Source organism: Hippichthys cyanospilos, chromosome 5 (genome assembly GCF_059441005.1).
Source record: "Hippichthys cyanospilos isolate Australia breed blue-spotted pipefish chromosome 5, RoL_Hcya_1.0, whole genome shotgun sequence".
NCBI classification, from domain to species: domain Eukaryota; kingdom Metazoa; phylum Chordata; class Actinopteri; order Syngnathiformes; family Syngnathidae; genus Hippichthys; species Hippichthys cyanospilos.
Window position 1 is genome coordinate 19,841,583 of NC_142373.1, and position 27,971 is coordinate 19,869,553.

Here is a 27,971-nt window from a genome sequence, read left to right on the forward strand (position 1 = left end):
AGATAAACTACGGTCTTACATAAATATGTTGACAGTATTGTGTGAATGATCTTGCATTTGATACTTAAGATAGAATGACTGTATTTTTTTTTTTTTTACTACAAGACACACTCAAAATGCTTTTGTTTTTTTTTAAAACCAACAGTATGCTTAGTAATCAGGCACACCTTCTAAGCCTGTGCACGTCATACATAAAGCATGCCTCTCACCATTTGCATCTCAAAAAGTTTTTAAGGTGTCATTGAGTGTTCGTTATAAGAAATCCCCATTTGCATCATATAAGCTCATAAAGCCTTTGATATCTGTTAGTCTTGATCTTGAATGTTATTTAGGAACATATGTCACAATTTGTCTTCCAGCCTTTTATTTTGTCTAGCATATAAAGTTAATTCCTTCTCGGAATGTTTGCCTGAATATAACAGACGTGACAATTTAGGATATTTGCTCTCCAATCCTGCTTTGTTTTTCTTAACAAATAACAGAAATTAAGCAAAAGTTGCTTCTGGATCCTATTACACTACATCGTGACAGGAAGGAGATTTCAAAAAACGGACCTGTTCCATGACAATGCATGATGATCGCTTTGGGTGTTTGGATGAATAGGTATTCTATAAATTTGAGTTCACCCACCAAACACCAAAGAAAACGACAGCAAGGACATCGCAATATAACAAGAATTGACCTTTGCCCGTGGCTTCCTTCTATCGCGGATGACCCGCTGAATGTGTTGTGTTGTTGCCTATTGTTAATCCTCGTGTGTCTGGATCGCTGCTTTGCATTCTACTTGACTGGGAAGAGTTGTGTTTTCACTTTATGTCCGTGGAAGCCCTTTTCGACATATTTGCCCAAGTTTTGTAGGTTCCACGCTATTATTCACTGAAACCAATGGTGTTATGTATTTGTATTTGCTCGTGCACGCTCTCACTCGCGTGGCATATGCTTCCAGAGTATGGCCTCTCTGTGACACTGTAGAGCTCGTTGCATTCATGTAACACCAGCTCACGGCAAATCTAAATTCTTTACAATGCGGCTTTAAATTCTGGATTTGGTATGGTGTTCAAAACTCACAAGTTTTCTCTAGAAAACTCACAAAGCATATTATGTCACCGTGGGTTAAGCTCCTCGAGGATGAACTTTACAAGTTATGTCCATGCTTCCTATTTAATTGTCTTTCATAGGTCATGGGTTACGTGGTTCATTTATGCAAGATTTCTTGCACGGACACATTTTGAATCGAATGAACGAAGCAATATTTGCAAAAGCAAATTGACTTTTGTTCAATTCATCAAAGTCTTGCAAGATTCTTAGGGAACGTTTGATGTATTGCTGCAGTTGCTGTAAAGCCTTTGTTTTGCGGGAGGTCAATATCTCATCTGCGATCACGCAGTGTGACCGTTGTGACGCACTCTGATCGAGAGAGTACGACTCTTTTGGCGATCAGCAGCAAATCTGTCACTGAGTGACACAACCTTAAGAAGCATCTTCAACAGCCCTTGTACAGTGTTTTATCACAGCACAAAAGCTTCTATAGGGCATTTGCTGCAAACATTCATCATTTTATAATTATGCATTGTATGCAAGGCCTTGGCATGTTGACAAATTAAGCAATCTAGAAAGGCGGAAAGATTGAGGGGGGGTTTTAACCAACTATTATCAGATAAGTTTGGACCATAGCATGTTATTGCCAGAGAATAACGTACTATAAGAGGTGTTGGTTGTAAAGATTCACCAAGGATGTCAGCTTGTATCCTTTATAACATCATACGCCTACAGAGCAACTATTTTTGGGAGCATTCTCACAAAAAACCTTTCCTCATTTGGCTCACCCATATAATATATGCCGTGTTACATAACAAACACGTTAGGAAAAAAGTGTTAGATGATATTTCTGCTCGAAGCTGAGGCCAATTTATAATTTCCAGAAATATTATGACAAACAAAGAGATGTAATCCTTTGTATTCTTCTTGAACTAAAGTTTGACAAGATATTTTGGTGAGATTTTTGATGAACTTTTGAAAGACATGCTGAGCATCTGTTCTGTGCATCTACCTGAGAAAATTAGTGTGCACCATATAAAGCTTCCTTGAAATTCTTAAAAGTTTGTAACAGAGGTATTTTCCCCCCATTCTTCAGATTTTCCACAAATCGTCATTCTTCTTAAATTCTGATTGTCTATAAATAAAGTTTGACTGCCTTATTTGTTTTGATGACACTCCCTATAGCACAGCTTTATTTAGTGGATGCAAAGCGCAACCCGAGTCACTACTGTAGCTTCTATTCTGTGCACCTTATAATACGGTGCTTCCTATATATGAAAACAGTTTTAAAATAGGCCATTCATTGAAGGTGCGCCAGTGTTCTTTTAGTGTGGGAAATACAGTAATTAAGTATGCCCATTTAATTATTTCATTTTTTTCCATTCAGTTTTTCATCTCCATTACATCTATCTGCAAATAATTACATATCATTAGTATTTGTAATATAATGTACAGGAACTTAATCTAGAATCACTTAATTTTTTACTTAAATTTTACTTAAATTTTATTTATATGACCATATATGGAAAATTCCAAACTCTGGACTTGCAAATAAATAGATCTACATTCCACAACTCGTTTGAAGGTAAGGGTAGCCAGCCACCATTCAAAATTAAAGGTTTGAATTTCTAATCATAGTTATTGTTTTACCTTTGAACCTCAATATTAATTGTTGGAAAAGATTAAGTCAACATATATTGATGCGAATGTACACTTAATAGTTTTACTCCTTAAATTGCTGTCTTCAAAAGCTATTTTTCAGTCTTTCCTTAGTTTTTTTTTTTTTTTTTTTCCCATTTTAGGAGTACAGGAATAAGTCTGCAATTGGACATTCATACATTAGGCACATCTGGTTATAAGGTGAACTTTGAATTTTTGAGAAAATTAATTAACTCTCAAAAACATTTGTTTCAGACATTTGTTTTCCTGAGTATCAAAAGTCATGATCAGATTTTAAAGTATTGGAATCAACATCATTTTTCGGTAAAGCACGTTGTGAGTGATAAATATTTGTACTTTGTTAAGTCACAAGACGACTGTTCGTGACTGTATATTCCACACCAGTGCTTGCCTACTACACCATGGACAGTTTCAATTTCACAGCCAGTGTCCATTATGCACACGGCAGATTAAGGGTCTTGTGCAGCCTAATCGCAGACAGAGTCAGATTGCCCTCAATGTGGCTTCGCCGGCTCTTAATGAGGCCATTTTCCTGCAGCGAGGACCACTCAAGGGGAACTAATCTCTGGTGTGAAGTCCAGGGGGGCAGAGAGTACGAAAATGGCCACCAGACTTTTTGTTATTTTATGGACTTTGTCTGCTGTCGGGCTATCGAAGGACTGGGCAAGATTTTAGTAAGAAATTGTATGACACTTCAAGTGGAGGCTTTTTAAAGCCACTGTGCCAATGTGCCAGCCTGTCAAGAATTGTGATCTGTTTGTTTTTTTCAGAATTGTGTCATTAAATTATTTCTCACTTGAATAGGATTCAGTCATTGGTCGGAATGAAAGTCAGAAAACGACCATCTACATTTGATGATTCCATTTGCTAAAATGAAGAGTACATTTTTAAGACATGACATGTAATCTAAATGTGAAAAAAAAAAGAAAAAAAAATGTCTGGATTATCCATTATAGCAGTGTTGTCAAACAGTTTATAATCGTCGGCCAATTTGTACTTTTGAATTCTGTTGGAGGGCCGTGATGGGTGCTATTTGGGTGAATTTTACAAAAATGCCATGATATTCCACCCTTGACTTTCGTGGTTACATATATCATGGCTGTCCAATTACAACACATGGTGTGTGTCATTAAAATGATGAAATTACTGAACATCAAACACAGATATGTGGAAAAAAAATGTCCTGTTCTGAGTTATGCGGTTATAAATCGACTTCGCTAATATGGGGATTGAAAAACAGGAAAAAAAAAACAACCTTGACTTGTACTCTGAAAAAGACTATACCTATCAGAGAACCAGTAAAAACACCACAAAAGGGGATTGGTAAAAAAATGCTGGTTGTTTCCTAAAAAGTTGGCCAATAGGAGGTTGTGACGGGCCGGATTTGGCCCCATGGGCCTTGGGTTTGACATATGTACATTCCAATTCGACGAGTCATCTCACAAAAATGCATTGCTTCCTGGCAGTGCAAAACTGGAAATCATGAAAAGGGGGGAACTTTGAAGATACAGTGGGAAAGGTAAACAATAAGAATAAAAACTTGGGTAAGCAGTGAGTAGGCAAAAAAAAAAACATTAATGAATAAATAACATGCGAATCCAAGCAAACCAGGACAAATTCCAGAAAGTAATGAATACGGAAGTGAAATCTAAAAGCAAGAGGGACACTAACAACAATAAAATGAGGGCCTACTGCTGAGTTGGGAACACTTGTCAGAAACAAAGTTTGAAGACACTGTCCTAGTAGCCCTATTATTTCCTAAACAAAGTTGAGTTTTTTGTTATTTTTTACATTTTTTTATAGCAATATTGGATAGACTCTCCTCACAACGTTAGTTTATCGTGTATGTGCAAAACACACCCCAATTTTTTTTTGTTTATTTACTCCACTATTGCTCCCAAATAAATCATTGACGAGCAAATAATGTATGCTTCAGACTGCTCTGTTTAATATTTACTTTATGTCCATTTTGGATATCACAAAACAGTTCCTCCAGTAAAGCCTTAGCATGCATATTTCTGTGAAATCAAATCTTTGCAATGCTGAAGATTTATTTCTACAGCGGGCTGGAGATCATATTTTATCCTAGACACAAGCAGATTATTGATTGAACTGCTTGCATCATCACAAACATACAGTGCTAATCTATCAGACCTCAGGTGCTTTTTCTTCAACAAAATAATCAAGCACACAGTAATTAACGAGTTGTCAATGAATGTTGACATGAGAGGGTAATTTCGCAAAACAATGTTTGTGAATCAATGATCAGTGATTGTTATACAAGTACGTTATTTGTGAAAGATTTTGCATTGTTTTTCCCTCAGAAAGCATGCATCTACATAATAATGTTTGGTCAATAGAATGAGGGTATTTACCATGAGAGCCGGTAGTTTACTGCACATAAAAAGTTTATTCTTCTTTCCTGTCAAAATACATGCTGACACATTCACTTGAACATGAGCATTTTGACCATTGGGGGGGAGGGGAAAGTCTCATTAGTCCCAAAAATATACCATTATAATAAATGAATTCACATGCGAGACGTGATGCCCCCCCCAGTCATGTACATGTTGTGCGAGATATATTGTAGTGTCTTTTTGTTGGTGCATGTGTGAGATTTCTTTTTTTCCAGACTTGAGCCACGCCCTCTGTTTGGGGCATGGCTGAAGACTTGTTTGGTCCCCTCCCCCAAATGTAACCTTATCTCTAGTAAGATTATCTATCTATCTATCTATCTATCTATCTATCTATCTATCTATCTATCTATCTATCTATCTATCTATCTATCTATCTATAAAAAAAGTTGACAAGTATCAAATGTAGAGGAAGAGCTGCTTTTATTTCTTAAGGAAGGATTGCTATCACTAAGTAGTCATTCGTATTTTCTGGAAATAAATAACTGAAAGGAACCTCCGAGGGGAAGGCCATTAGCAGCTGCATGGTTTCCATTGAGATAACAGCGCCCAAGTAAAATGTTATAACGATGGCTGACAAAGACCTTGCCAAGACAGTCAGCGTGTGATGGATTACAATTTGGACACTTAACAACTGGCCACTTGCGTTCACTGACCTGCTTCTGTGGAATATTTTCAGACTTTTCATTTCCTGACAGCTCCAAAAGGTTATGATTTACATAAAGGAAATGTGATTTTGATTAAGCCTTTAATAATGGAGGAGCAAAAGCAAAAAGGAAAGATGGCTGTTTGGAGACCACTAAGAAGTTGAAGCCTTGACAGTATTAGTGAATACTTGCATTAATTTTGTGCTATTAATTGAACAGCACAAACACTGCACATTGATGCAAAAGCAATTCCTGTGAGATCTGTCGGAGCAAATAGAATAAAAAACAATACAATCAAACATTCATTGTCATTGTGCAGATATATGACTAAATTGATTATTTTCTTTCAAGACCTGCAACTTGGCACTAAGCATTCGTATTTTCATTTCATGACCATAGTCATTACAGTGTACAGGATACTACATTAAAAAAAATAAAAAATAAAAATCCTAGCCTGAATGAGGCTTGTGATTTGGCCTGAACGCACCATTGCGGAGATAATCTGTGCCATAGTGGTGGCATGTCTCAAATGAGGCAGTGCATGAGCAGGTGTGAATGAGTCAATTAAAAGTTTTAATGAAAGGGAGGCTCTGATGATGGAAAGGGGCGGTAGGAATGGATACGCATACCTAAGTACGAGACTTTGTTCTAACGAGGCTCTCGTGTGCGTCGTCTTAAGGCTGACGAACCGTCTATCTGTCGCTGCCAGTTAAGCACTTGCTTCGTTTGCGAGATCCCCTTTGAGTACGAAAGTAGAAAAAAGTAAGTGAAAAAGTTTGACACAACATTAAGTATTACATGAATGTAATTGACACCCAATTGATACATTTACTTTTGGGGCTAATGCAAAACATCACTTTCTTTAATAAAAGTTGTCCTATCATGAAAACTCAACTTTTTTGGAGCTTTTAACCATACAACAATATCGATTTTGTCACCCCTAAAGTGTATATTTTAAACATGACTTGGGAAAAGATTTGTGCCCTTCTACACCAACCTTGTACTGCCCATCCATGAGTAATTACACACCGGCCTTATCCACATCTTTGAGTTTCGTTGAGTTTCTGAGAAAACCTGTATAAAGCGATAGTGAGGGTTTTTACAATCTTAAAGCATGTATGATATTTGTAAAAACTTTAAGATGGCTACTTTGTGGCTTTTACATCATTTTAAAATGTATTCCTCGTGATACAAGAGGAACCATTGTATTTAACTGTGAAAAGTGTAAAAATATCATGATCTAGGTCAGGGTGGGCAAACCTTTTGATTCGCAAGCCACAAAAAAATTTGACAAAAGGGCTAGACCACGAGAAGACATGTGGAGTATTTTATAAGGAAAAGGAATGCGGGATATTTTGAAGATGTGGTTTAATTTCAATAGAAAATGAACAAATGAAACAATAAAAATCACATTTCTCATATTTTTTTCTGATTGATAATTTCTTCAAGTTCAGGCATGCATGGTTTGCGTCCTAACAGTTTTTGTCGGAATCTGGGCTTTGATATTGTATTCTAAACATCCTGGCGTGGCTCACGACTGGCATCACTATGTTTAAAAAGAAAAAAAAAAATGGATGGGGCTGTTAAAAATAGTGACCCAGTTTTGATAAAACCACTTTCTCATTCTGTGCAGACGCCGGATTGGCTTTATATCAGTTTCATTTTCATTTTGTGACCAACTCCTTTCTCCTGCTCGCCGAGTGGGCCTTGTCCCCAGGCCAGAAGGGATAATTAGATTTGGGAATGCAGGGAAAAAGTCAAGGCGCTTGCCAATACAGTAGCACATGCCCAATACGGTCTAGATTATGCAAATCAGCAGCTCCTGCTTCCTTTGAAATGTACGGAGATAAACAGAGGGTTCAGACAGAGGACAGCAGAACGAGTCACATCATCCCGCTGTAATTGAGGCCGCATCACTCTCATTAGCTTTATTGCTTGTTAAAGCTACGGTACGCCGTGTTTCAGCAATTGAGAAGGTATTTATAAATGGAATTCTATCAACATTATAACTGACACTCAATCGGCATTCCCGTAATCCCCAGCCATGTTTCGCGCCACTCTTTCCACTACTGCTAAATGGCAGATTACTTTTTTCAAGATATTACAATGGCTCTTTACAAAGACTCGACTTCCATCATTTACAGGAGAGAGCTATTCAAAAGACTCGTTTTGTGAACGTCATAACTAGATATTGCAGATTTCACTTACTGTGGAGGTGCTAGTTAAATTCAGTGTTGGCAGGAGATTGGGGGGGAGTCAAAGTGAGAGGGGTCAAGTTGCTGTAAAGTCATTATCAGAAATGTTCAGCTAGTATTGTAATTTCTTTCATATCAATTAAGTTTACTTATGTGGGATATTTAAAGGGGCCATAACATGAAAAGTCCATTTTTCTGAGCTTTTAACCATGTTCCAATGTTGATTTCTCAACCCAAACACTCCCAAAGAATTATCTTTCTTCATTTATGCATTTCTAAGTATTCCTTGCTTGTGCTGCGCTTCCTCACTGGCCCCACCCATGCATATGAAAATGGATTATAGTTCGCTTATGAGGACATGAGCAAGTAGCTACTCCCCGCACCGCCCATCCGAGAGAAAATACACGCCAACCTTATCCACGTCTTTGAGTTGCGTTTTGGTTCCATAGTTGAGGAGGAAAGATTTTGCACCGAGTCGGCCAAGTAAACGACAACATTTCATTTGTTAACTGCAATATTTTACTGTAGAAAATGTAGAAGTTGCCAAAACGTGTGTTTAGGAGCACACAGACGGACATTCATCATCAGTAGTAAACAATTCACCTGCGGGTGGAACTATTGTTATGAAAACTGGGTCCCCTTGGGGACTAATTTGATAAAAGGAACGTGTGTTAGTGATAGTGGCGTATTGACACCGCTTTCCATTTTATCGTCAGTAAAACACATGTTTTCGGCCCCGTTATTAATACTAAAGTAGTCAGCAGCAAGCCTCAGGAGAGCGAGCGGTTAGGGTTAAGGATGGGTAAGGTGCAAGGGTGCGCGGCAGCTTCATGGTAAGAGCAAACGATCTGTTTTATTTCCTGGTTAGAAAAATCGGTACCATAAAACGCATATTTAACAAGAAATTAAATCGCCAATGTGCCAAAATGTAGTTTATATGCACATATTACCCAATGAAAAGTATTTAAATATCATGTTACGACCTCTTTAATGTCCAAGATGGAATGATTTTATTTCCCTTCAAATAAACAATTCGGAAGTCCCCTTTGTCATTTGCATGTGCTCCCCACGTCTGTGTGGGTTTTCTTCAAGTACTCCTTAGTGTGAATGCTTGTTTGTCTCTGTGTGCTCTGTGATTGGCTGACAACCAGTTCAGAGCTTAAGACAGCTGGAATGAGCTTCAGGACGCCCACGACACTGGTGAGGATAAGTGGCAAAGAAAATTGATGGATGTTTTTCTCAAATTTTACATAGTTATTAAATGAATAGAAAAAATGCAGATTTGTACAAATTTTGCAACAATATCATATGGATGCACCTGTGCCTTTGGGTCATTGTCAGTCCTACGATGGTTGCAAACATTGTCTTTGTTGCCCTTAAATGACCAATAGGAAACAAGTCATTTACGTATGCAAAGACCGCAAAGAGACAGCAGTAGAGGAAGAACAAAAATTAATTTGTTCTGCATATAATAATTACTCATATGTTTAACTATTATAGGAATGGAGCCCGCTGATATAAATCCAATTAGGAGAAAAAGCAGGGTGACAAGGGAGTGCTTGTGGAGTCTGCATTTTAATTTAACTAACAATCCAAACAACAAAACACAGACCTATCCTTTTTCAACTGATTTTCGTATGCAGACCAGGTTAGCTTGAAACTCAAGGGAGTCAATCGTCGGTGATACAAAAGCAATAACTTTGGAGACAACTACCCAGTTACCATTACTGTTATACACCTGAAGGCACGATGATGTTTTTTTTTTTTTTCTTTCAGATTTTAGTTCTAAATGGTGAATTTTCTGTGGCCTGGAGAAAGCTGCGGCAAACATAATTTGCATGAAAATGGCCAACCTGGCTGTTTTGCTAGCGAGAGGCGATTGAATGTGTCTTATGTTTCCTTAGTAGCCGAGTGGGCGATGGCCTGGCCTCTGTCGTCTATTAAGCAATCTTATTAACTGAAACTCAAACACCATGCTTCATCATTAGCCTGTTACAACTCTGATGTAATCTGCGCTCTTTTATGAATTAAATTACCTGTGTCCTACATGAATTTAATAGACTCTTTGCAAGAATTTATGACAGCTCTGGGGTGATCACTGAAAGGAAATGAATCATTCCTCCGGGATTGGAAATGTAACTACTCTGTTTAAGGTTGTCTAGGTGAATCACTAGACATGATTTTACCCTCCAAACAGAAGGAATTTATTTGCAGTACTATTGGGAGGGAGACATGCTTTCAATTGCCCTCTTGCATATTTTATTATGCCAGGGTTTACATTTGAAAAAAGATTGGGGTAAGTAAAATCACAACAAAGGCCTTTCGAACAATTGTCTTCTTCACCTGTCTTTTACAGGAGTTCACATGCAGGTCATGACAACTTACTCGAAGAAAATAACATGTCAATAATCAGAGAGCAGAAGCCATTCTGCTGCCAAGCTTAGAGAGGCATAAATAGCCTGGAGGTATGACTTGATGAGTTCTAGCCAGGGCTAGACAAAACCTGGTACACATTTCACCTGCTGTTCTTTTTTGGGAACATGGAGTTTTTTTTTTTTTTTTTTTCTTGGCAAGAAATAAACTGCACGGTTTAAAAGATTACTGTAAAAGAAAAAGTACCCCAAAACTCCACCGCAAACAGACTGCAAAAGAGGAGTGCTGCTGTGTGATTTTCTTTTGATTGGTGAAAATCAGATATGTGCTGTAAATAATAGCAATATTTATACAGGTTTGGCCCATTTAGCTAGCTGTAAAATACACCGATTTCCCATAAACTTGCCGACTTAATATTTGGATAAGAAATAGATGAACATATAATTGATATTGCAACTTGGAATTAATAAACAAAGTCCACCCTGCCGATAGCCTAAAGAGTCCCAAAGCTGTACTATCTTGCAATGAGAGATTAAAAAGTAGAGATGAGAGAAAAAAAAAATCCAAGTGAATGACATTTGCCAACCCCTGTTTTGTGTAGTGTGAAGCAGATTTCTGGAGGCATTTGTGCTATGCTCATGCTTTATCATCAGTCGGCTGTATGTTTACTCTGACTGCAGTGATTCGCAATCCGTGACTGTGATGTGTTTACATAATGTATAACTCTGTGGTTTCAATATTCTGCACCTCACAGCAACGGGCACAAATATTCCTTGTAAGAAACAACATTATATCAACATGGCAATGTTATTATTATTTTATTTTTGTTTTGTTTTTTAATGTCACACAAATGCAGACAATATCCCAAATAAGTTTATATGCCACCCGGGTTACCTCTTTACTAATCTGAATATGTAGTTATGAAAACACATTCAGGTTGCCTCTTCTGAGGAGGCATTGGTCTGTTTTGAATATGTTTAATATACATATGCTCGTTACGTGAGGGTCTTTTTAGTATCTATCCGCATCGTGGAGGGGTCACCATAGGGAAAGGTAGAAGCTACACGCGTTACATTGCCACATTGAGAGAAATTCAAACGCAGCATCAAACCACACATTTGAAACGAGGAAGGGAACAATTGAATGACATTTATACAATGTGTTTTATTGACACTAGAAAGTAAGAGAATTTAAACCATTTGCATAATGATGTTATCCATATGTTGCCGTTTCAAGGTGACTCAATTAAATAACCCCCTACGATAAAGTGCGTATAAGGTGCGTATTTGTAAATGCCCCTGGCACTCTTCGGAAATTGTACTACTATAGTACACATATTTACTTAAATCTTAAATTGTTAAAACCGTATACAGTGACTGTGCTGTTATCCCTTCCTTTCGTCCTTCTCTCCCTATGCATCTTCCTAACAGCGTGTGTGAGTTTCATGAGTAAGATGGGCACTCATACAAGACACATGATTGGCTCCCGGCACGATCATCGACCAACGAGGGAAAGAGTTGTGATCTACTCCCGCCCGGGAGTTGTATCTACTCCTGCCCTCAGACTACAGCTAACGGATGGAAACGGTAACGGATAACTGTACAGTTACTGTATAAGGTTTAATGATTTAAGATTTAAGCAAATATGTGTACTGCAGTAATATTTGTCCTAAATATGTAAAGTATGCATAATTATCAAATTAAAAAAAAGATCAGGTATCCACATACGCACTTTTTGCAGGAGTTTTCGGTCCTTATTAACTCCTAAAAACAAGGCATTACTGTGTTTCTAATTATTTAATATAAAGTCATTTCAGCAAGTGCTTGATTTTCAAATGATCACATCAATAACACTTTTTGGAAATTACGTCCAATCACGTCAGAGCTACTTTTAGACCAGATACGTGGCCTATTCATGAGGGTCACCAAGTTAATGACCTTACCTATACACGCCAGGATACAGTCCTGAAAAAAAAAACAAGGACAAGGAAATATAGGGAATGGTTGCTCGGATTGGAACAAATAGTAAATGTGATAAAAATCTCTATGATGTAGGCAAAAGTTTGATATTGTCTGCTGCGGACAAAGGGCTTAGCAGACCGCAGAAGGACACTAAATCTGAAGAATTTTAACTGCACAATAAAATCAATACATCTGGCCTTCCTGCTCAGCGGATGTACCAGTGGCATGGCCTTGAGATGGGATGTTTTTTAGTCTATTGTTTAGCTTTTCTGCTTGAATGGCGCATACACATAGGCGAAACCGCACTGAGACAAAAGCAATTTTTTTTTCTTTCACCTAAGTGCCTTCAGAGGAGCAACAGGGGATGGAAGGCCCTTGGCATTGGCTGCCGCGTTTAACGGACTGGAAACAAGACTTTATATTCAGCAATTTATGATCTCAACATAGGAAAAGGAGTATGGAAGAAAGGATCGGGGAGGGAATAATGGGAGAGACCTCGGGAGGTGAAATGAAGGACAGCGTCCAAGACAAACTCCCATCAGCAGATGTCAATGAGAGACGCCCAGCTAACAGGAACAAATGGGATTGCTTCCATCTCAATTTCACGTGTCGTTTTAGAAAGGCTCTTCTTGGCATTCGCTTTTTGTCTCCCCGTATCTGACCTCCAATCTGTACTTTATGTAGTTTATTTTGGAAGCTCACTGAAAGGTGACAGGAAAAATACAAATACAATATCATATTATCTTTTTTTTCGCAGTGATGCTTTCCAAAGAATAAAACGGGCATCGCTACAGGCACATTGAAAAAGAAAGACCGGCGCCATAACAAAGCAAGGATGACAAAAATGTTTATGGGAATATGAAGCGAATTAATGTGGTTAATTTCTCTTCCCTGCCATCTCTCTCACTTCCCCCTGCTGTCTCGCAGTTTAGCAGTTGGCAGAGTCTCCCTATCTCCTGACAAAGATTATGTTGGCAGGTAGTAGGTAGGTGATTAATCCGCCCGTGAGGGAAAACAACATTAACCTGCCTCTCCGCATTTGCCACCATATCACCTCGCCGAAAATACATTGGTCCAACAGTAAATTACCCATATACAGCTTCTACAAGCTCTATAGTATTTTCTTAGCAATTATTGGATGAATTAAAACGAACACATCAGAATAGGTCATGGTAAATCACAGCCCTGAAACATTTCATTTGGGACAAATGCAATAAAAGTCAAATTAGATATTAAAGATAGATATTAAACAGTTTTTTTTTTGTATGTTTTTTTTTCCAACGATTATTGTACAAAAATATGCTTGCTTCCCTCCAGGTCGAGTAGAAACACTTGTGGCAAAAGCCAAACTGCGGCAGGGACTTTCTTCTGTGGACCTGGATTTCCTGCCTCAGATGAGGGGACGAGTGAAAGATGTTCTCAAAGTGTTGAATATTGTCCTTCAATGGGGAATGATATGGTACTATACGTCACTGTCAACCAATCGACAAGTGACTTATCGCATCGCAAACACCTGAAATCAATCATTTTGAAAATGTATTTTTTGGTCTATAAACCACAACAACAATAAATGAACAGAAAATAAATGTTGTCATATTTAGGCTGCGGATTGTGTCATTAGATATTTTCAAATTGTAATAATGGAAAAAAGATGGTAGATGGAACTGTTTTAAATGTTCTTTTTTCCAAACTGTCTGGTTATAGAAACATCATTCCTCCAACACAGACTAAATATGCCTGTGTGTAGAAATAAGTGCAGCACCCATATATTTTCAACATAGCACCGACACAAGGATTGTAAAAATACTGCACCAACACAACAGTAACGGGCCTGTGCATTTACTAGTGGAGAGTGCCCCGTGCTGGTAGGTGAAATAGCAGTTCAAACTCAAAATCAATACTTTGATAGCATCTTTTTGTGTCTCCCTTTGCTTACCGGGAGAATGCCCCCTGGTGGCCAGTTAAAAAAAAAAAAAATATATATATATATATATATATATATATATATATATATATATATATATATATACATACATATATATGCCGCACTCGATTATTATCCATAGGATTCAATGCATGAGAAATGCATGAGAAAAAAAATCAATTTATGAGAGTTTAAAAAAAATAGATTGCACAATAATAAATGTGGCCAGATAGATAAAAACATAGAGATGTATTTTATAGTTAACAAAATATGTTTTGTTCATCTTTTTTGATGCATCACTCCTGCCTCTCTTCCAATACAAGCCAGTCCTCTGCCATCGTCTCCATCTGTCTTCCTCTCTGTTTGGTGCAGATGGAGCAACATGACAAGGGCATGGAAGCCAATCCATTCGCACCTTGTCATCTGAAGGCATTTCGATCTGCTTCTCTGTCGATTAGGGCCGGCCGGCTGCTGGGAGATGAGTATGGCCATGTTTGCGAATGTACGTGTGTTTCGTTGGGATATGCAGGAATGCCGTCTATTGCATTGGTAACCTGTCCCGTGACACCTCCCACTTCTTCCTTCTTATCATTAACCTGCCGTTGTCATCGTGTGGATATGAAAAATGCTCTCATTTTATTCCCACTGTTCTGGTTATGTTAATGGGCATGTATTGCATCTTTGTCTTTATACACAAATATATGTTCAACCCTTAGAGGTGCATTGTGAAAGAGATTAAGTTATCATTTGGAAAAATACAGGCAGATGCATACATGTTTATATGTACTGTAGATATACTGTACAAGAATACACATATATACAAGTAAATGTGGTACACGTATACATGTGTACACCTGTGTATATGTATTCGCGAAAATATGTCAGTCTCCAGTATACAAAAAGTACCATATATTCCCAAAGAAAATGTCAGCCTATACTGTATTTGTACATATATATTGGTCAAACATATGGTTCATGTACCCAGATATATATATGGATATGTATTCCTGTAGGATGAGAGTCAATTTATCTTTAAAAAAAAAAAAAAAAAGTGTGGGAGCAGACAGGAGCGGGAATATGAAAAAGAAATAGAAAAAATATTGAATAGATCTACACAGCCATTTGTAACTGGGAATGTTGTGGGAGAGGAACTCATTCTGACGAATGAGAGTAAGGGGGAATTTGAGTAATTTTGAATGAGTTGGGTAAGGATTTTTTTTTTTTTTTGTTCTATGATCCTGGATAGGCTACAAGAGATTTATTCTTTTATTTTTTTTTTTGCTGTGGGATGGGATGGGAATGGAGTGAAAATACACCTTCCTGTTTACACCTCTCGTGTATAAGTTTAAATCCAGTTGGCTGTTTAAGGCTTTGTGGGTAGTTCAGACCAACTTTCTGCCACCAAATTGTCAATCCAAATGGCAAGTTTACAAGGACACACTATCATGGCACTGGAAAGCCGATCTTGGCACAGGCCGGCCAATTTGGCAAAGATTCACAGCAAACATTTACAAAAATTAGGATTCACCAGCATTTGCGCTGTGCAGCAGATGCGCTATGAAAAGCTCTTCGAGTACCTCAACAGTTAATTTGAACAGGATAGTAATGACACCCTGTTCCTTAAGTAACATTAGTCATAAGTTCAAATTGCACCGAAGGGAACATTGATACACATTCTTAATTCTTCATTTGAGCGAGCAAGGCCACAACCTCAGTATCAATCTCTCTCATTGGCTTAATGATGGTGGCTTTGCCCTCATTATCCTTGCTCCTCTGACCAGCCATAGCACCATACTCATTTATCTTCTCTAGCATCTTTCTCTTATGACACGTTGGTGAAGTTTATAGGGGTTGTGATGCCACTTCATTGTCATTTGGAATTGTCTGATTCAAGCTAAATATAAGACAGCAAACGCAACCATTTTAGTAAAAATTGTTTTGGTTTAACCACACTGGCCAGCAATTGTACTTTGGCTTGTTCACTGTCTCCATTGTATTCTACTCAGTGAAAATGCATCACAGATTTGGCGGTATTGGGATACCACTTCTGACAGAAAGACATTTCCTGGTATTTCATAGTGGCAGTTATATATGAGGTCTTACTATAGTTTACGCTCTACAAACCACATTTGTAGAATGCACCTTTAAAGAATGGCCTATTTTAAAACTGTTTTCATATAAAGAGCGCACCGGGTTATAAGGCACATAGAATAGAAGCTACCATAGTGGTTGCGCTATGCATCCACTAGATAGAGCCGCGCTGAAGCGTATGTCCAGAAAAGACGATTTGACAAAAAGGCAAGAAGGCAGATGAATGTTTTGATAATCCTCCTCTTGATAGAAAAAAGTGTGGTATATTTCAATAGGAAATTAACAAAAGCATTACAACAGTGTTACTCAAGTCCCATACTGTATATGTAACTATTTATAGAAATAACAGTGTTATTCAAGTCCCATACTGTATATGTATCTATTTATAGAAATGACTCTAACAAAAACTGAAAATTAAAATGAAAAACACCATTTTACTGTTTTAACGCACTGATAGTCCAGTTATCACTAAATTCAGCACCCTGGATTAAAGAGTTTAACTGGCCTCATCTGTGATGAATGTAACAATGATTGTGATTGACAATGATTGTGAACTTCCTCTACAGTGACAAAAGAAAAAAAAAAGTACTTTTTTCAACTGACTGCCGAGACAGTCAGTCAATCAGCTCAAGGGGCACTCTAAGAAGACATGGGCACTGCTACAAGACATATGATTGGCTCACGGCGCGACAATCAACCAATGAGGGCAGGAATTGTAACCAACTCACACTCAGAAGTTGCGTCTTGTAGGAGTGCCCCTTTTTTAGGTGCGCCTTATGATGCAGAATATACAGTAGATGTAACTCACTGTTGACATCATTAGGCAATACATTTAGTCAGCAAACAAACAAACTAGCCTTGTGGAGGACCGAAAAATTGACCAGGTGCTGTAGTATGTAAATGTCGGTATGTGGCATTATTTTTAGTTTCTTTACTGACAATAAAATATGCATTCTGAATTATTTTGATTTACAAATGTGCAAAGATTGATGATCTGACTCATAGCTTGAGCTAACAGTTTCACTTGAAGCATAGGTAGCTGATGAAGGTGAATTGTGAAGCTGAGAAAACCGGTTTTGCTTTGTTGTCATAATATCTCGCCTTTAGGGATGACTGACTCATGGTTAACATAACAACGCAGCCTAATTACATTCACAGAGGTATAGTGGAATTAATCTTCACCGAGATCATTTAGCCGAGTCATCATATATCTAACGTGTCTTTTAATTGTCACGCTGTATACGAAACAATACCACCCACTACAAAAACACCGAATGATGATTTTCAAACTTTTAGAGATTTAATTGGTCCACATTGTGCTGGAAAAATGAATCAATTAGGCCAACCTGCTATGATGCAAAAAAAGAAAAAATGTAAATTAAGCTTCAGAGTCAGACTAAAATATGCATTAAGGTTAATTAACTCTCTGACCCTTTAACCTATGTACTGCCTCTGAGGCATATTTAGCAACCACACCAACAACATGCTTGCTGCAAGGTTATGAACACATAGTAGGCAAGGGGAGAAAAAAAAAGAAATATTGCAAGCCGCCTTCAAAGTTTTACGTGACCCAGACAGAAGTGTTGACCTCCCCAAACTCGTCTCATCTACAAACTCGTGACACCAAACTTTGAGCTGCTTAGCCGAGTGTGTCGCTGAAAAAGCGTAGAGGTTTTGGGGAGCTTGTCACTTGAAATCTGTCAAAAGTGCTCAGTGGACTTACTGAAGCCTAAGGAGAACAATACCCCAGACCCAGAAGACTTATTCCAGGAACTCGGACATTTCAACTTTGTGCATCAGAAACCTAACCCCAGTCCTATTGTCTGGCTCCGGCATAGTACATAATACATTTGTATTTGCTGTGCTCTGTTTACCTGACCAGAAATAAAGGGAGAGATTCCTCATGTTGTCTTTCCTCTTTCCTTAAGTGAAGGTAATCACGTCATCTGTTGTTTCTTTAGATAAGCAAATTAGCCTACGCTCGGCCCCTTTCCTAGTGGCTCAATCCGGGCCTTGATCAAAAAGAAGGGAGGTGCTCCAGAAGACTTCCTGAAAAGTTTCCCAGTTTGTGAGCGGAACTTTTCCCATGAGCAGCTGGCCGCTGCTATCCAGAGCTCAAACACCACCAATGAATGTTAGATTTCAAGATGACTGATGCCAAGCCTTGTTTACCGTGGATTATATCTCGGATACAATTGTGTAGGACAACTTAAGTGAGATCTTACAATGGAATCCTGACTTCTCAAGGTAAATCGAATCTGTTCAAATTTGATTTTGACACACATTCGGGTTACTTTTATGTTGGTGTTTTTATTTTTAAGTCTTGGAGAAAATAGGACTGAAATGTGTCAACTATTACAATTATGAAGTGTAGGTTCATGTAGGAAAAAAAAAAGACTCCTCTTCCACCTCTATGAAGTCACGGACTGTCACTTGGCAGTGTAAACAAGAAACAGGCTCTGTTTTACAAGAAACAATCTTTAGTCCGTCGGTTGTCAAACATACGGCCCGCAAACTGGTTTAACCCTTCCAATACAGATTGTGTTTAAAAAAATAATACAACTTGTTTATAAGTCTAGGGTACTTGGAAAATTAGTTGAAAAAATTCCCACTTCCATAGATTAGGTTACAGGCCCTGGGATTTTATCCCATTAGTATTTTAGAATGATAATAATATAAATGTGCCAGAGAAGTAAAAATGATCACCAACGCCTGTAATAGAGTAAAGTATAGTCACATACAGCTTTATAGCACATATTATCAATTCGTATATTTCCGCAGTACTAGATCGTTTATTCACGTGACAATTGTAACACAACCTACCTTGTTGACATTGGGCCCAGCACTGGTTTGTTGTGTATGAAAATGTTGCTAAATGCCACTAGAATCTGTAAATTGATGTGTAAAGAACTGCTGGGATGTCATTTCATCTTTTTGCTACCATTTCTATACACACCGCCATTTTTTAATCTTTTTTTTTTAAGCTGTGGGAAGCACTGTCTCAAGGGTAGTGAAAGGGTTAAATGATTTTGTAACGTAAAGCATAACAACGAGCTGATCTTTTTTCACTAAATGAAGAACCGGAACTGTTTTACGATTAATAGTAATGTTAATGTTTTATGCTTAATAGCTATAATGTGCTTGTACCATTTTGGACAGTGTTAAGAAAGAATAAAACAATCTGAAATCCTTGTGGCATTATTTTCAATTTATGGAAATTAGTTTAATTTATTTATGGTACCATAAAAGAATCAATGGGGAAAAAAAATCACTAGGTAGCTGAAATTTCCAGCAGATAATTGAAACATGTAAAATTCCAGATTGCAACAATTCTGACATTTCTACGTGATTGCAGCTGGATATGCAAGATTTTGGTTACAAATGCAATCATTGTCCAAAATTTGGACCATATGAAACCATTATAATTACATTTCATTTTAATAGGATTGCTTTTCAAGCGATTTTTGCAACATTCCCTTGATTGACGGTCAAACTATGTCAGCAAATAGAACATGTTTTTTTGTGCATTTGTTTTTCACCTCAAGACAGTAGGTGGCGGTAAAGTCCAGCTAATAGCAATGTCTTAAAGTGTAATTATCACGTCACAGACTACAAAGACAAACCATACAATTTTTCAATTTTTTGTGGGTCTTAATAAATGTAACCTACATATGTTTGGACAGAACAGATGCCACTGAACAATTTGAGTAGTTGAAGGAAAAAAAAATAATTATTACACCTTTAAAAGCATTTATGAAATTAGGGGAAACAATGCAATGTGTATAGTTAGCAAGGTATTTGCACAAGGCTTAGAGTTGTATAAATACATACCATGATTTTATTGGTATGGCCCGCTCAGGAAAAGGTTTTCCTGGTACCGTCGGGTATCGTAACAGAAATCATTTATTCAAGTGAAACAAACCGGGTGTCACTTTCTACCAGGTTTTCATTTGAAACGCCAGAGAATGTGCTTCCAAATCCTCTCAATAATTTTTGTAATCGGCTCTACTGGGCCCAGCTTTTACCACCACCACAAAAAAAAAAAAAAAAAAAAAAAAAAAAAAAAAAAAAAACAGGACAGAAAAGGGAGGGGAAAGAGATCTTGGACTCAAAACTTATGAATGACATTCTATTCTTTAAGCTCCGATAATCTTCTGCAAGATTATCTGCTTCACCATTTGTTTACATGGCCCAAGAAAAACGACTTGGCCAATTCCAATCTTGGAATTCCCCCAATTCTCTTTTTGTACATTTTGTTAAGTAGCCTACTTATGAGATAAGATGGATGCCCTTGGACATGTTACATTCACTGGAGATACACACTCCCACAATGTGGCACTTGATGAAATCACAATGAGAAAAAACCTCGTAGCTCCTCATAAATTGAATACTTTGATTAAAAGTAGCTTTCTTTGATTTGTCCATCCAACAGCAGCCAAAAAAACTGTCTTCTTGTTCCAGAAAGCAGCTTTAAGTTCACTCGACATTTTTTCCAGCGCCAAAGTCCCGCAAGCTTAATTCTTCGCATGAATGTTTCACCCTTCAAAGGAATTCCCAAAATGTAGCACTTGAACCATTGTCAAAAGCGCCTCCTGTGTTTACTTCAGCTTTAGCAAACATCACCTTTGCAAATATATGTCTGTGTGTTTATTCAAGTATAGGTTCAACATTGCAACTTTGCTTCATAATGATGGGCCTCACGAAAATAATGCCCCGCTTCTTGGCGTTTTCCACGTCGCTGCATATGTAACTCATTTATTTTTGTTGGCTGGACGACACCCACACTGATCTCATGGCTGAACGAGTCAAAGATATATTGTAAATATGCTCGAAATATGAGACATCACAAGATTTTAAAATAAAAAACTAAGACAAACATTTTGAATTACAAAGTCATACATGGCATGAAAAATAAGGAACGTCTGTCAAATGATCACGTATTAGCAAAAGTCTTAAGACTACATCTTGAGTTGACGTTGAATAACATTAAACTTATTTGCTGCACTCGTATTTCCAGTAATACACCACTGTCACCACAAAACCCGGTGCACCTTATATTTCTTTGAAATATATTAATTTTCCCTAAAACTGACTTGTTCATTAAGACTGCATTTTATGATATGAGGGGATTAAATGAATATATATGTTTTTTCTCTCAATGTAAAGTAAAAAAAATGTGTTACATGGTGATAAGCAAAATTACTCACATTTAATATCGTGGAGCTAGGCAGTTGTAGCGAGGGGAAAAACAAGAACCACATAGCTTTACGGTCGAACAAAAGTGGGAGAGGATGACTTTTCAGGATTAATTCGGCTTGTTTCAGGTATTTTGTGTACCGTATTTTCCAGACTATAGGGTGCACCTAAAAGCCTTCAATTGTCTCAAAAGCTGACAGTGTGCCTTATATTCCTCTGCACCTTATCCACCGCATAAACAGCGAGTTTTCACTTTTGGGGGGGAATGAAAAAACAAAATAACTTAATCGCCATGTAATTTCTTTAATTTTTACCTCTACATTTCAGTTGTAAATGTATTTTTTACAATTAAAATTTTGCAGCACGTTGAAATTTTGATATGTTATGTATATATGCTCCAATTTTGAAGCAATTTATTTTATTAATTATCATAGCTAGTTTTTGTAAAAGAATGTGCAATCTTGTAGAATAAATCCAGAAACTGTTTTTAAATAGACATGTAAATCAATACTGTATATCTTAAGGTTTTTTTGGTTGTAATTTCATTTAAAAAAATAAGTTTCATATTCAATGAAGTCATAATTATATTCTTGATATGCCTTGGCATTGATCCAAGCAGTATTTGAATGTAATCAAGATTTATTTTCTCCGGTTCTTCAGATAGTACTTTTCACAAATCATCTTTGTTCTTAATTTCAAATTGTCAATTAATAAAGTTTGACTGCTTATCTAATCGTTTTGTTGACATTCTCTTTAGCACATCTCCATCTAGTGGATCTATAATGCAACCACAGCCTCCATTGTAGCTTCTATTCTGTGCACCTTATAATCCCATGCTCCTTAAATATGAAAACAGTTTTAAACAAGGCCATTCGTTGAAAATGCGGCTTGAAGTGCGGAAAATACAGTACGTCATATCCCAGTTGTCTTCACATTTATTTGAAGACATGAAACATATGAAGACATGAAACATATATAGGCTATAAAATATCAACACAATCTTTCAGTTCAATTTTTCCTCATATGACCCTTTCATGCTCCTCAGTGACAGACTCAAATCCCTTTCCCCTAGGAACATTCCATGTCTGGTGCTCCACCACAATGAGAGACCGCCTAAAAGAGTTACTGGAGAGGAATCGAGACTTTCCTGATGCAGGAAGTTTGAGTTCCGATGCGCAGTCTGAGGACGAGGTTGACACCGAAAACTCTGTTGCTGTCGACGTCATAACCCCGGAGGCTGTACTGTTTGAGGAAGAGCCGGTCCTCGACAATTTCCTGTCAGAGGTTCAGCAAATCCGAAATGATATCGTCTCGATGGAGATTGAGGTTTGCTTCACTCGAAGCAGTCGTTCACACCTTCTTTTGATCCGATGCAGCTATTTTACACAAAAACTGCAATAATGAGGACCTTGTATCAAAATAACTTACAATTTGACCCTTACGGTTTGAAATTCGGGCATGTTGAAATGTTAACTCCCAAATATGTGGTGTGTTCTAATGCAGGCAGGCAGTCAGATACTCACATTGCTTTTATTTGTTCCTGACAACACGTCTATAATTTCAACCAGGTCCTTAAATTCAGCCAACAGCAGAAGATGTTGGTTGCGACTATGCGACGCTTCAGTATCATGAAAAAGGAAAGCAGCATAACCAGGGACATTAAGCTTCAAGCTGAGAGCATCCACCGACGTCTGGACAAGCTTTCCAAGCAAGTCCAAAAAACAGAAGAGCAGAACGGGCCTACCGCTGTCAGGACAAGAATACAACGCTCCCAGCATGCAGCGATTTATCTCAAATTCCAACAGGTTGGTAAATGCAACTAAATAATAAATATATTCATTACCGTATTTTTCTATTCGCGTAAAAGGTTCACCAATGAATTGCCTATTCTAAAACTGTTTTTATATAAATGGCACACTGCATTATAAGGTGCAACGAATAGAAGCTACAGTAGTGGCTGGGCTTGCATTAAACATCCACTAAATGGAACTGCGCTAAAGGGAATGTCAAGAAAACAATCAAATCAAGTTATTCAAACTTTATTAATAGGCAATCAGAAATGAAGAATAAAGATGGTTTATGGAAATTACTCTCTGAAGAATGGAAAAACAATACCTCTTAATTACATTATGTTTGGTTCAACGCCAAGACGAATCAAAAGTTTAAAAGGATATAAATATGATTCAAATAAATATTAAACCAAAGTTGAAATTAAATTGCAATCAAAATCCCTAGCATTTATTGTTTTGTTTATAAAAACAAATTCATTCTTCAAAGGTTTGATTTTTTTTTTTCTTTTTTGTGCCTTACCCCTGTACAAATTGCTTCAAAATTGAAGCACACATAGCATCTCAAAATTTCAAACACGGTGCTATATAAATTTTAAGTGGAAAAAAAAACATGTGTTATTGAAATGCAAAGGTAAAAAGAACTCGCAGCTTATGCACCGTATAAGGCTCACCAGATTATAGTTATTGTCAGCTTTTGAGAAAATTAAAGGTTTTCAGGTGCGCCTTATAGTGCAGAAAATACAGTAGATATAAAAAAATAACTGAGCTGTTATCTCAGCACAAACAAACAACTAATGCATTTTAGCTAATGAACTAAATACTTAAGTAAAAGGTATGATAAAAAATCAAAAATAAAAAGGGTGATTTTTTTTTTTTAATTTTGCAGAATATTAAAATTGTTACAACCAATAAAGAGAATCACTTCACTTTTTTGCCATCTGTTTACTTTATTACTGTTTTCCTGCCCGCGGCTCCTGAAGAGTTTAAGATGGGACCCGAATGTCTTCTTCTCATTAATTTCCATATTTCTTTTTCATCCTCTGGCTTTATTTATTTTTTTTTTTACCCTGATATTTTATGCAGGTATTGCGGCAGTATAATGAAGGACTGTTGACCAAGCAGGAGCGCTGTAAGCACTTCATTATACGGCAGCTTGAAGTCTCTGGGAGGGATACGACGGAAGCGGAGGTGAACGAGATGGTTGCCACAGGAAAGTGGGAAGTCTTCAATGAGAACCTGTTAAATGATGTCAGGATCACTCGCTCCCAACTCTCGGAGATTGAGCAGCGGCATAAGGTGTTGTGTTTTGGTTACGACTGTCCCTCTTTTTTTAAGGTTATATACAGTACATATTAACTAATTGATCTCAATTTATTTCTAAACTCAAATTGACTACTGATAGTTCATTTAATGTTTTAAAATATGAAATCTCATGTCAAAAATGGAATATATTTGTATTTTATTATGCATAATTTCCAGACTATAAACTTTTAAACTTTAAAATTATAAATGTCACGAACAAAAATTTAACAGAAAATTGTATTTTTGCCTTGTAAAGGTACACTAGACTACAAACTTAAAGAGATTGAAACTGTTTTCAGATTGCAAAGTTATAGTCTCCAAGCTCTTACTGGTTTTAATTGACACAATCTACATTCAAGATTCAAGTTTTTTTGTCGTATGCATAGCAATATTTGACAATGAAATTCTCATTCTGTTCACTTCCCCGAGCAGACTACATTCCACATTTGCGCAAATAGTAAATTAGGCAACAAAACAAAACAAAACAAAACAGGAAGGGCAAGGGCATTTTAAGTATTGAATTGTCCGATGTATTGTTTTTTTGTTTGTATGTTTTTATCCGGACTGCGGAGTTTCTGCTGCTAAAGAAAATTTACCATAAGGTATAAATAAAGAAACCTTTAACCTTTGCAATAAGGGCAAAACCACTAATAAACGAATAGACTTACATTCTGAGCATACTATGGAGTAGATCAGGCATGTCCAAACCCGGTCCTCGAGGGCCACCTATCCTGCGTGTCTTTGATTTTTCAGTCATCCAGTGCAGCTGATTCAAATGATCAGGTTTGTTGTCAGGCTTCCGCTGAGCTTGCTGATGAGCTGATCATTTGAATCAGGTGTGGTAGGAGGACAGAAACCTCCAAAATAGGCGGTCCTCGAGGACTGGGTTTGGACATGTCTGGAGTAGATGGAGTGGAGCAAACTGTATATATATGAGGGTGATAGTGCAAAATATCATGTAGTGCAAAATATGACATATTTAGCAGCTTTCCTGCACCGTGCAGGATTTGTAAGGTGCACGTGCGGTAATTCCATATGCTATTATCCGTCAGGAGCTGTTGAGCCTGGAAAGCAACATGAATGAGCTGAGGGACCTCTTCATGGACATTTTCATGCTGGTGGAGGAACAAGGGAGCCACATAGAGCACATCCAGACCAACGTAGAGAGGACCCAGGATTACGTGGCAGCCTCTAATGAGAAGTTCAAGTTGGCCGCCAGGTACAAAAAAAAGAACCCTCTCCGTCAGATCTGCTGCTGCTGTTGCCCTCCTTGGAAATGTTGCTTTTAAACTCCTACCAATTGCAACCCAGCGGCTTGTATTTAAAGCGTCTCCCTTACCTGTTGGGAGTAAACAACATTGGAATGGAGTGCCATTAAAGTGAAGGTTATGCTACTGCGCTTCTCGCTGTTGAACACAGCAACGGTGAAGACGGATTCAGCAGAGCATAGAAAACAATTAAGGCAGAGGCCAGGAATTGATATTTGAGGCTCTTATTTCTTTGAGGAGCGTGTGAAGTGACTACTATTGGAAGAGACAGTTCACTGAGTGCTCTTCACCAACATGACTGTTTATTGGAGACCTTCACCGTCATCTGAGAGAGGTTACCAACAAGACTTCTACCTCTGCGTCTGTCATTGCTTCATGGCAAATTCCATCGTTCGCTTTTTTGCTCCACCGCTGGCACAAGAGTCCTTTTCAATTGTTATATTTAGACAAGGCACTTTATTATATTATTGCAGGGAATTATTTTTAATTAAGACGCTGATGATGGGGGATGTTTTCCAGCACGTATTAACAGGCTAAGCATTTATTTTGTTTGATCATTTTAATTCAAGTTGCAGTGGAACCCAGAAGGAAAACAGTATTCTTATTTTTTACACGTGACAGTTTAGAATGGTAAAATAAAATGCTTTACCTGGAAAAAAATACGTGCCCTTACTCCCCTTACCTGACTTTTAACTGCAGACCATTAAATTAATAAATACCGTACATCTAAAATAGGTAATACATGAATATATTATCGTATTTACTGGACTATAAGGCAAATCTAAAAGCCTTCAATTTCAACAGCCTTCATTAGCGCGCCTGACATCCAGTACGCCCTATACAGTGCATAAATTGTGAAATTTCATTTTTTTGAGGGACAAAAAAATGAATCACCATCTAAATACTTCAATTTTTACCTCTAGTGTATTTTTTTTATGATTACAATCCTGACAAGGATTACGACACCCTCGTTGAAATTTTGATATGTTATATATGCTCTAAGTTTGAAGAAATTTATATGGGGACAAAGCGTAGTTGCAAGGACACAATGCTAAAAATCTTATATATATATATATATATATATATATATATATATATATATATATATATATATATATATATATATATATACTGTATATCATCTCTGCGTCTTCATAGAAAGCAAATGGCACTTGGGTGTGGCAGTACAAGACAGGAAAAACGGGTTTGTCTGTGATCATGAGCACTGCGCCTTCAGTTCCCGAAAGGCAGTCTGTGTAAATAGAACCGTTAACTTCTGCTAAAGATGTGTTGTTGTTTTTTTTCCTTTCTGGTGACATATTGCTGTTTGAAAACAAACATGTTTCAACTTGAACTTGAACAGCGCAAATGACTGACAGGATTGACATTTAATAAGTCAGTTTGACATTTTCTCCCAGACACTGGCCATTCACATGACATCTAATAAACGCTACCTATCAATACGGTGTTTTATTTAGGGAACATGTTATTTACAATGATCCCCTGGGTATGGTCCAGGAACCAGGTGGGATTACTGTGAGGTGTTTACTGGCATTTCAGCAGCATCTGAAAGTTTGTGTTTTCCCTCAACCACGCACTGATTGAGGTGACATTTTGAAAGAAAAACATAAATGTTTTAAGCATGTAAGCTTCAAAAAATGGAAAGGAAACGACAATATGTTATTTGTCTAGCCTGCATGCAGTGCTGCATAACCACTCAAAAAAAAAGAGGCTCCTGAGTAGCAACAATGCCATCCAGTGTTCATTGACATAATTGCCATCTGATTTTACTCCCCCATGTGTCAAATGAGACCGACGTGCGTAACATTGAACCTGAGTGAGAATCGTCATTTTATAATATAATATATATATATATATATATATATATATATTTATTTTTTTTAACTTAAAAGTAGTTATTGGTCGGTAGAGAAAACGATAAAACCTCAGAAAAGGAATCTATGTGCACAAATGTTCGTGGTTGACAACTGAAGGCAATCAGCCAGTTTCATGCACACATTCCCTAAAATTCACTCTTGAATATTGTCTTCCCACCACGTGCCTCCAATTTGCTTCCATTTATTTATTCATT

General features: G+C 37.4%; 1 protein-coding gene across 1 annotated transcript; it reads left to right on the forward strand.

The window, feature by feature from the left end:
* The first annotated feature begins 18,407 nt into the window (after positions 1-18,407).
* stx19 (syntaxin 19) lies at positions 18,408-26,955 on the forward strand. Its single transcript, XM_088415525.1, has 5 exons — positions 18,408-18,570; positions 22,592-22,845; positions 23,088-23,324; positions 24,393-24,605; positions 25,664-26,955. The coding sequence occupies exons 2-5, from the start codon at positions 22,621-22,623 to the stop codon at positions 25,898-25,900; spliced, it is 912 nt and encodes a 303-aa protein (XP_088271651.1). The 5' UTR covers positions 18,408-18,570; positions 22,592-22,620; the 3' UTR covers positions 25,901-26,955.
* The last annotated feature ends 1,016 nt before the right edge of the window (positions 26,956-27,971 follow it).

Coding starts and splice junctions, on each gene's coding strand:
- stx19 (XM_088415525.1), top strand. CDS start 22,621: ATGAGAGACCGCCTAAAAGAGTTACTGGAGAGGAATCGAGACTTTCCT. Junction 22,846..23,087: donor TCGTCTCGATGGAGATTGAG/GTTTGCTTCACT, acceptor AATTTCAACCAG/GTCCTTAAATTCAGCCAACA. Junction 24,606..25,663: donor AGATTGAGCAGCGGCATAAG/GTGTTGTGTTTT, acceptor ATTATCCGTCAG/GAGCTGTTGAGCCTGGAAAG.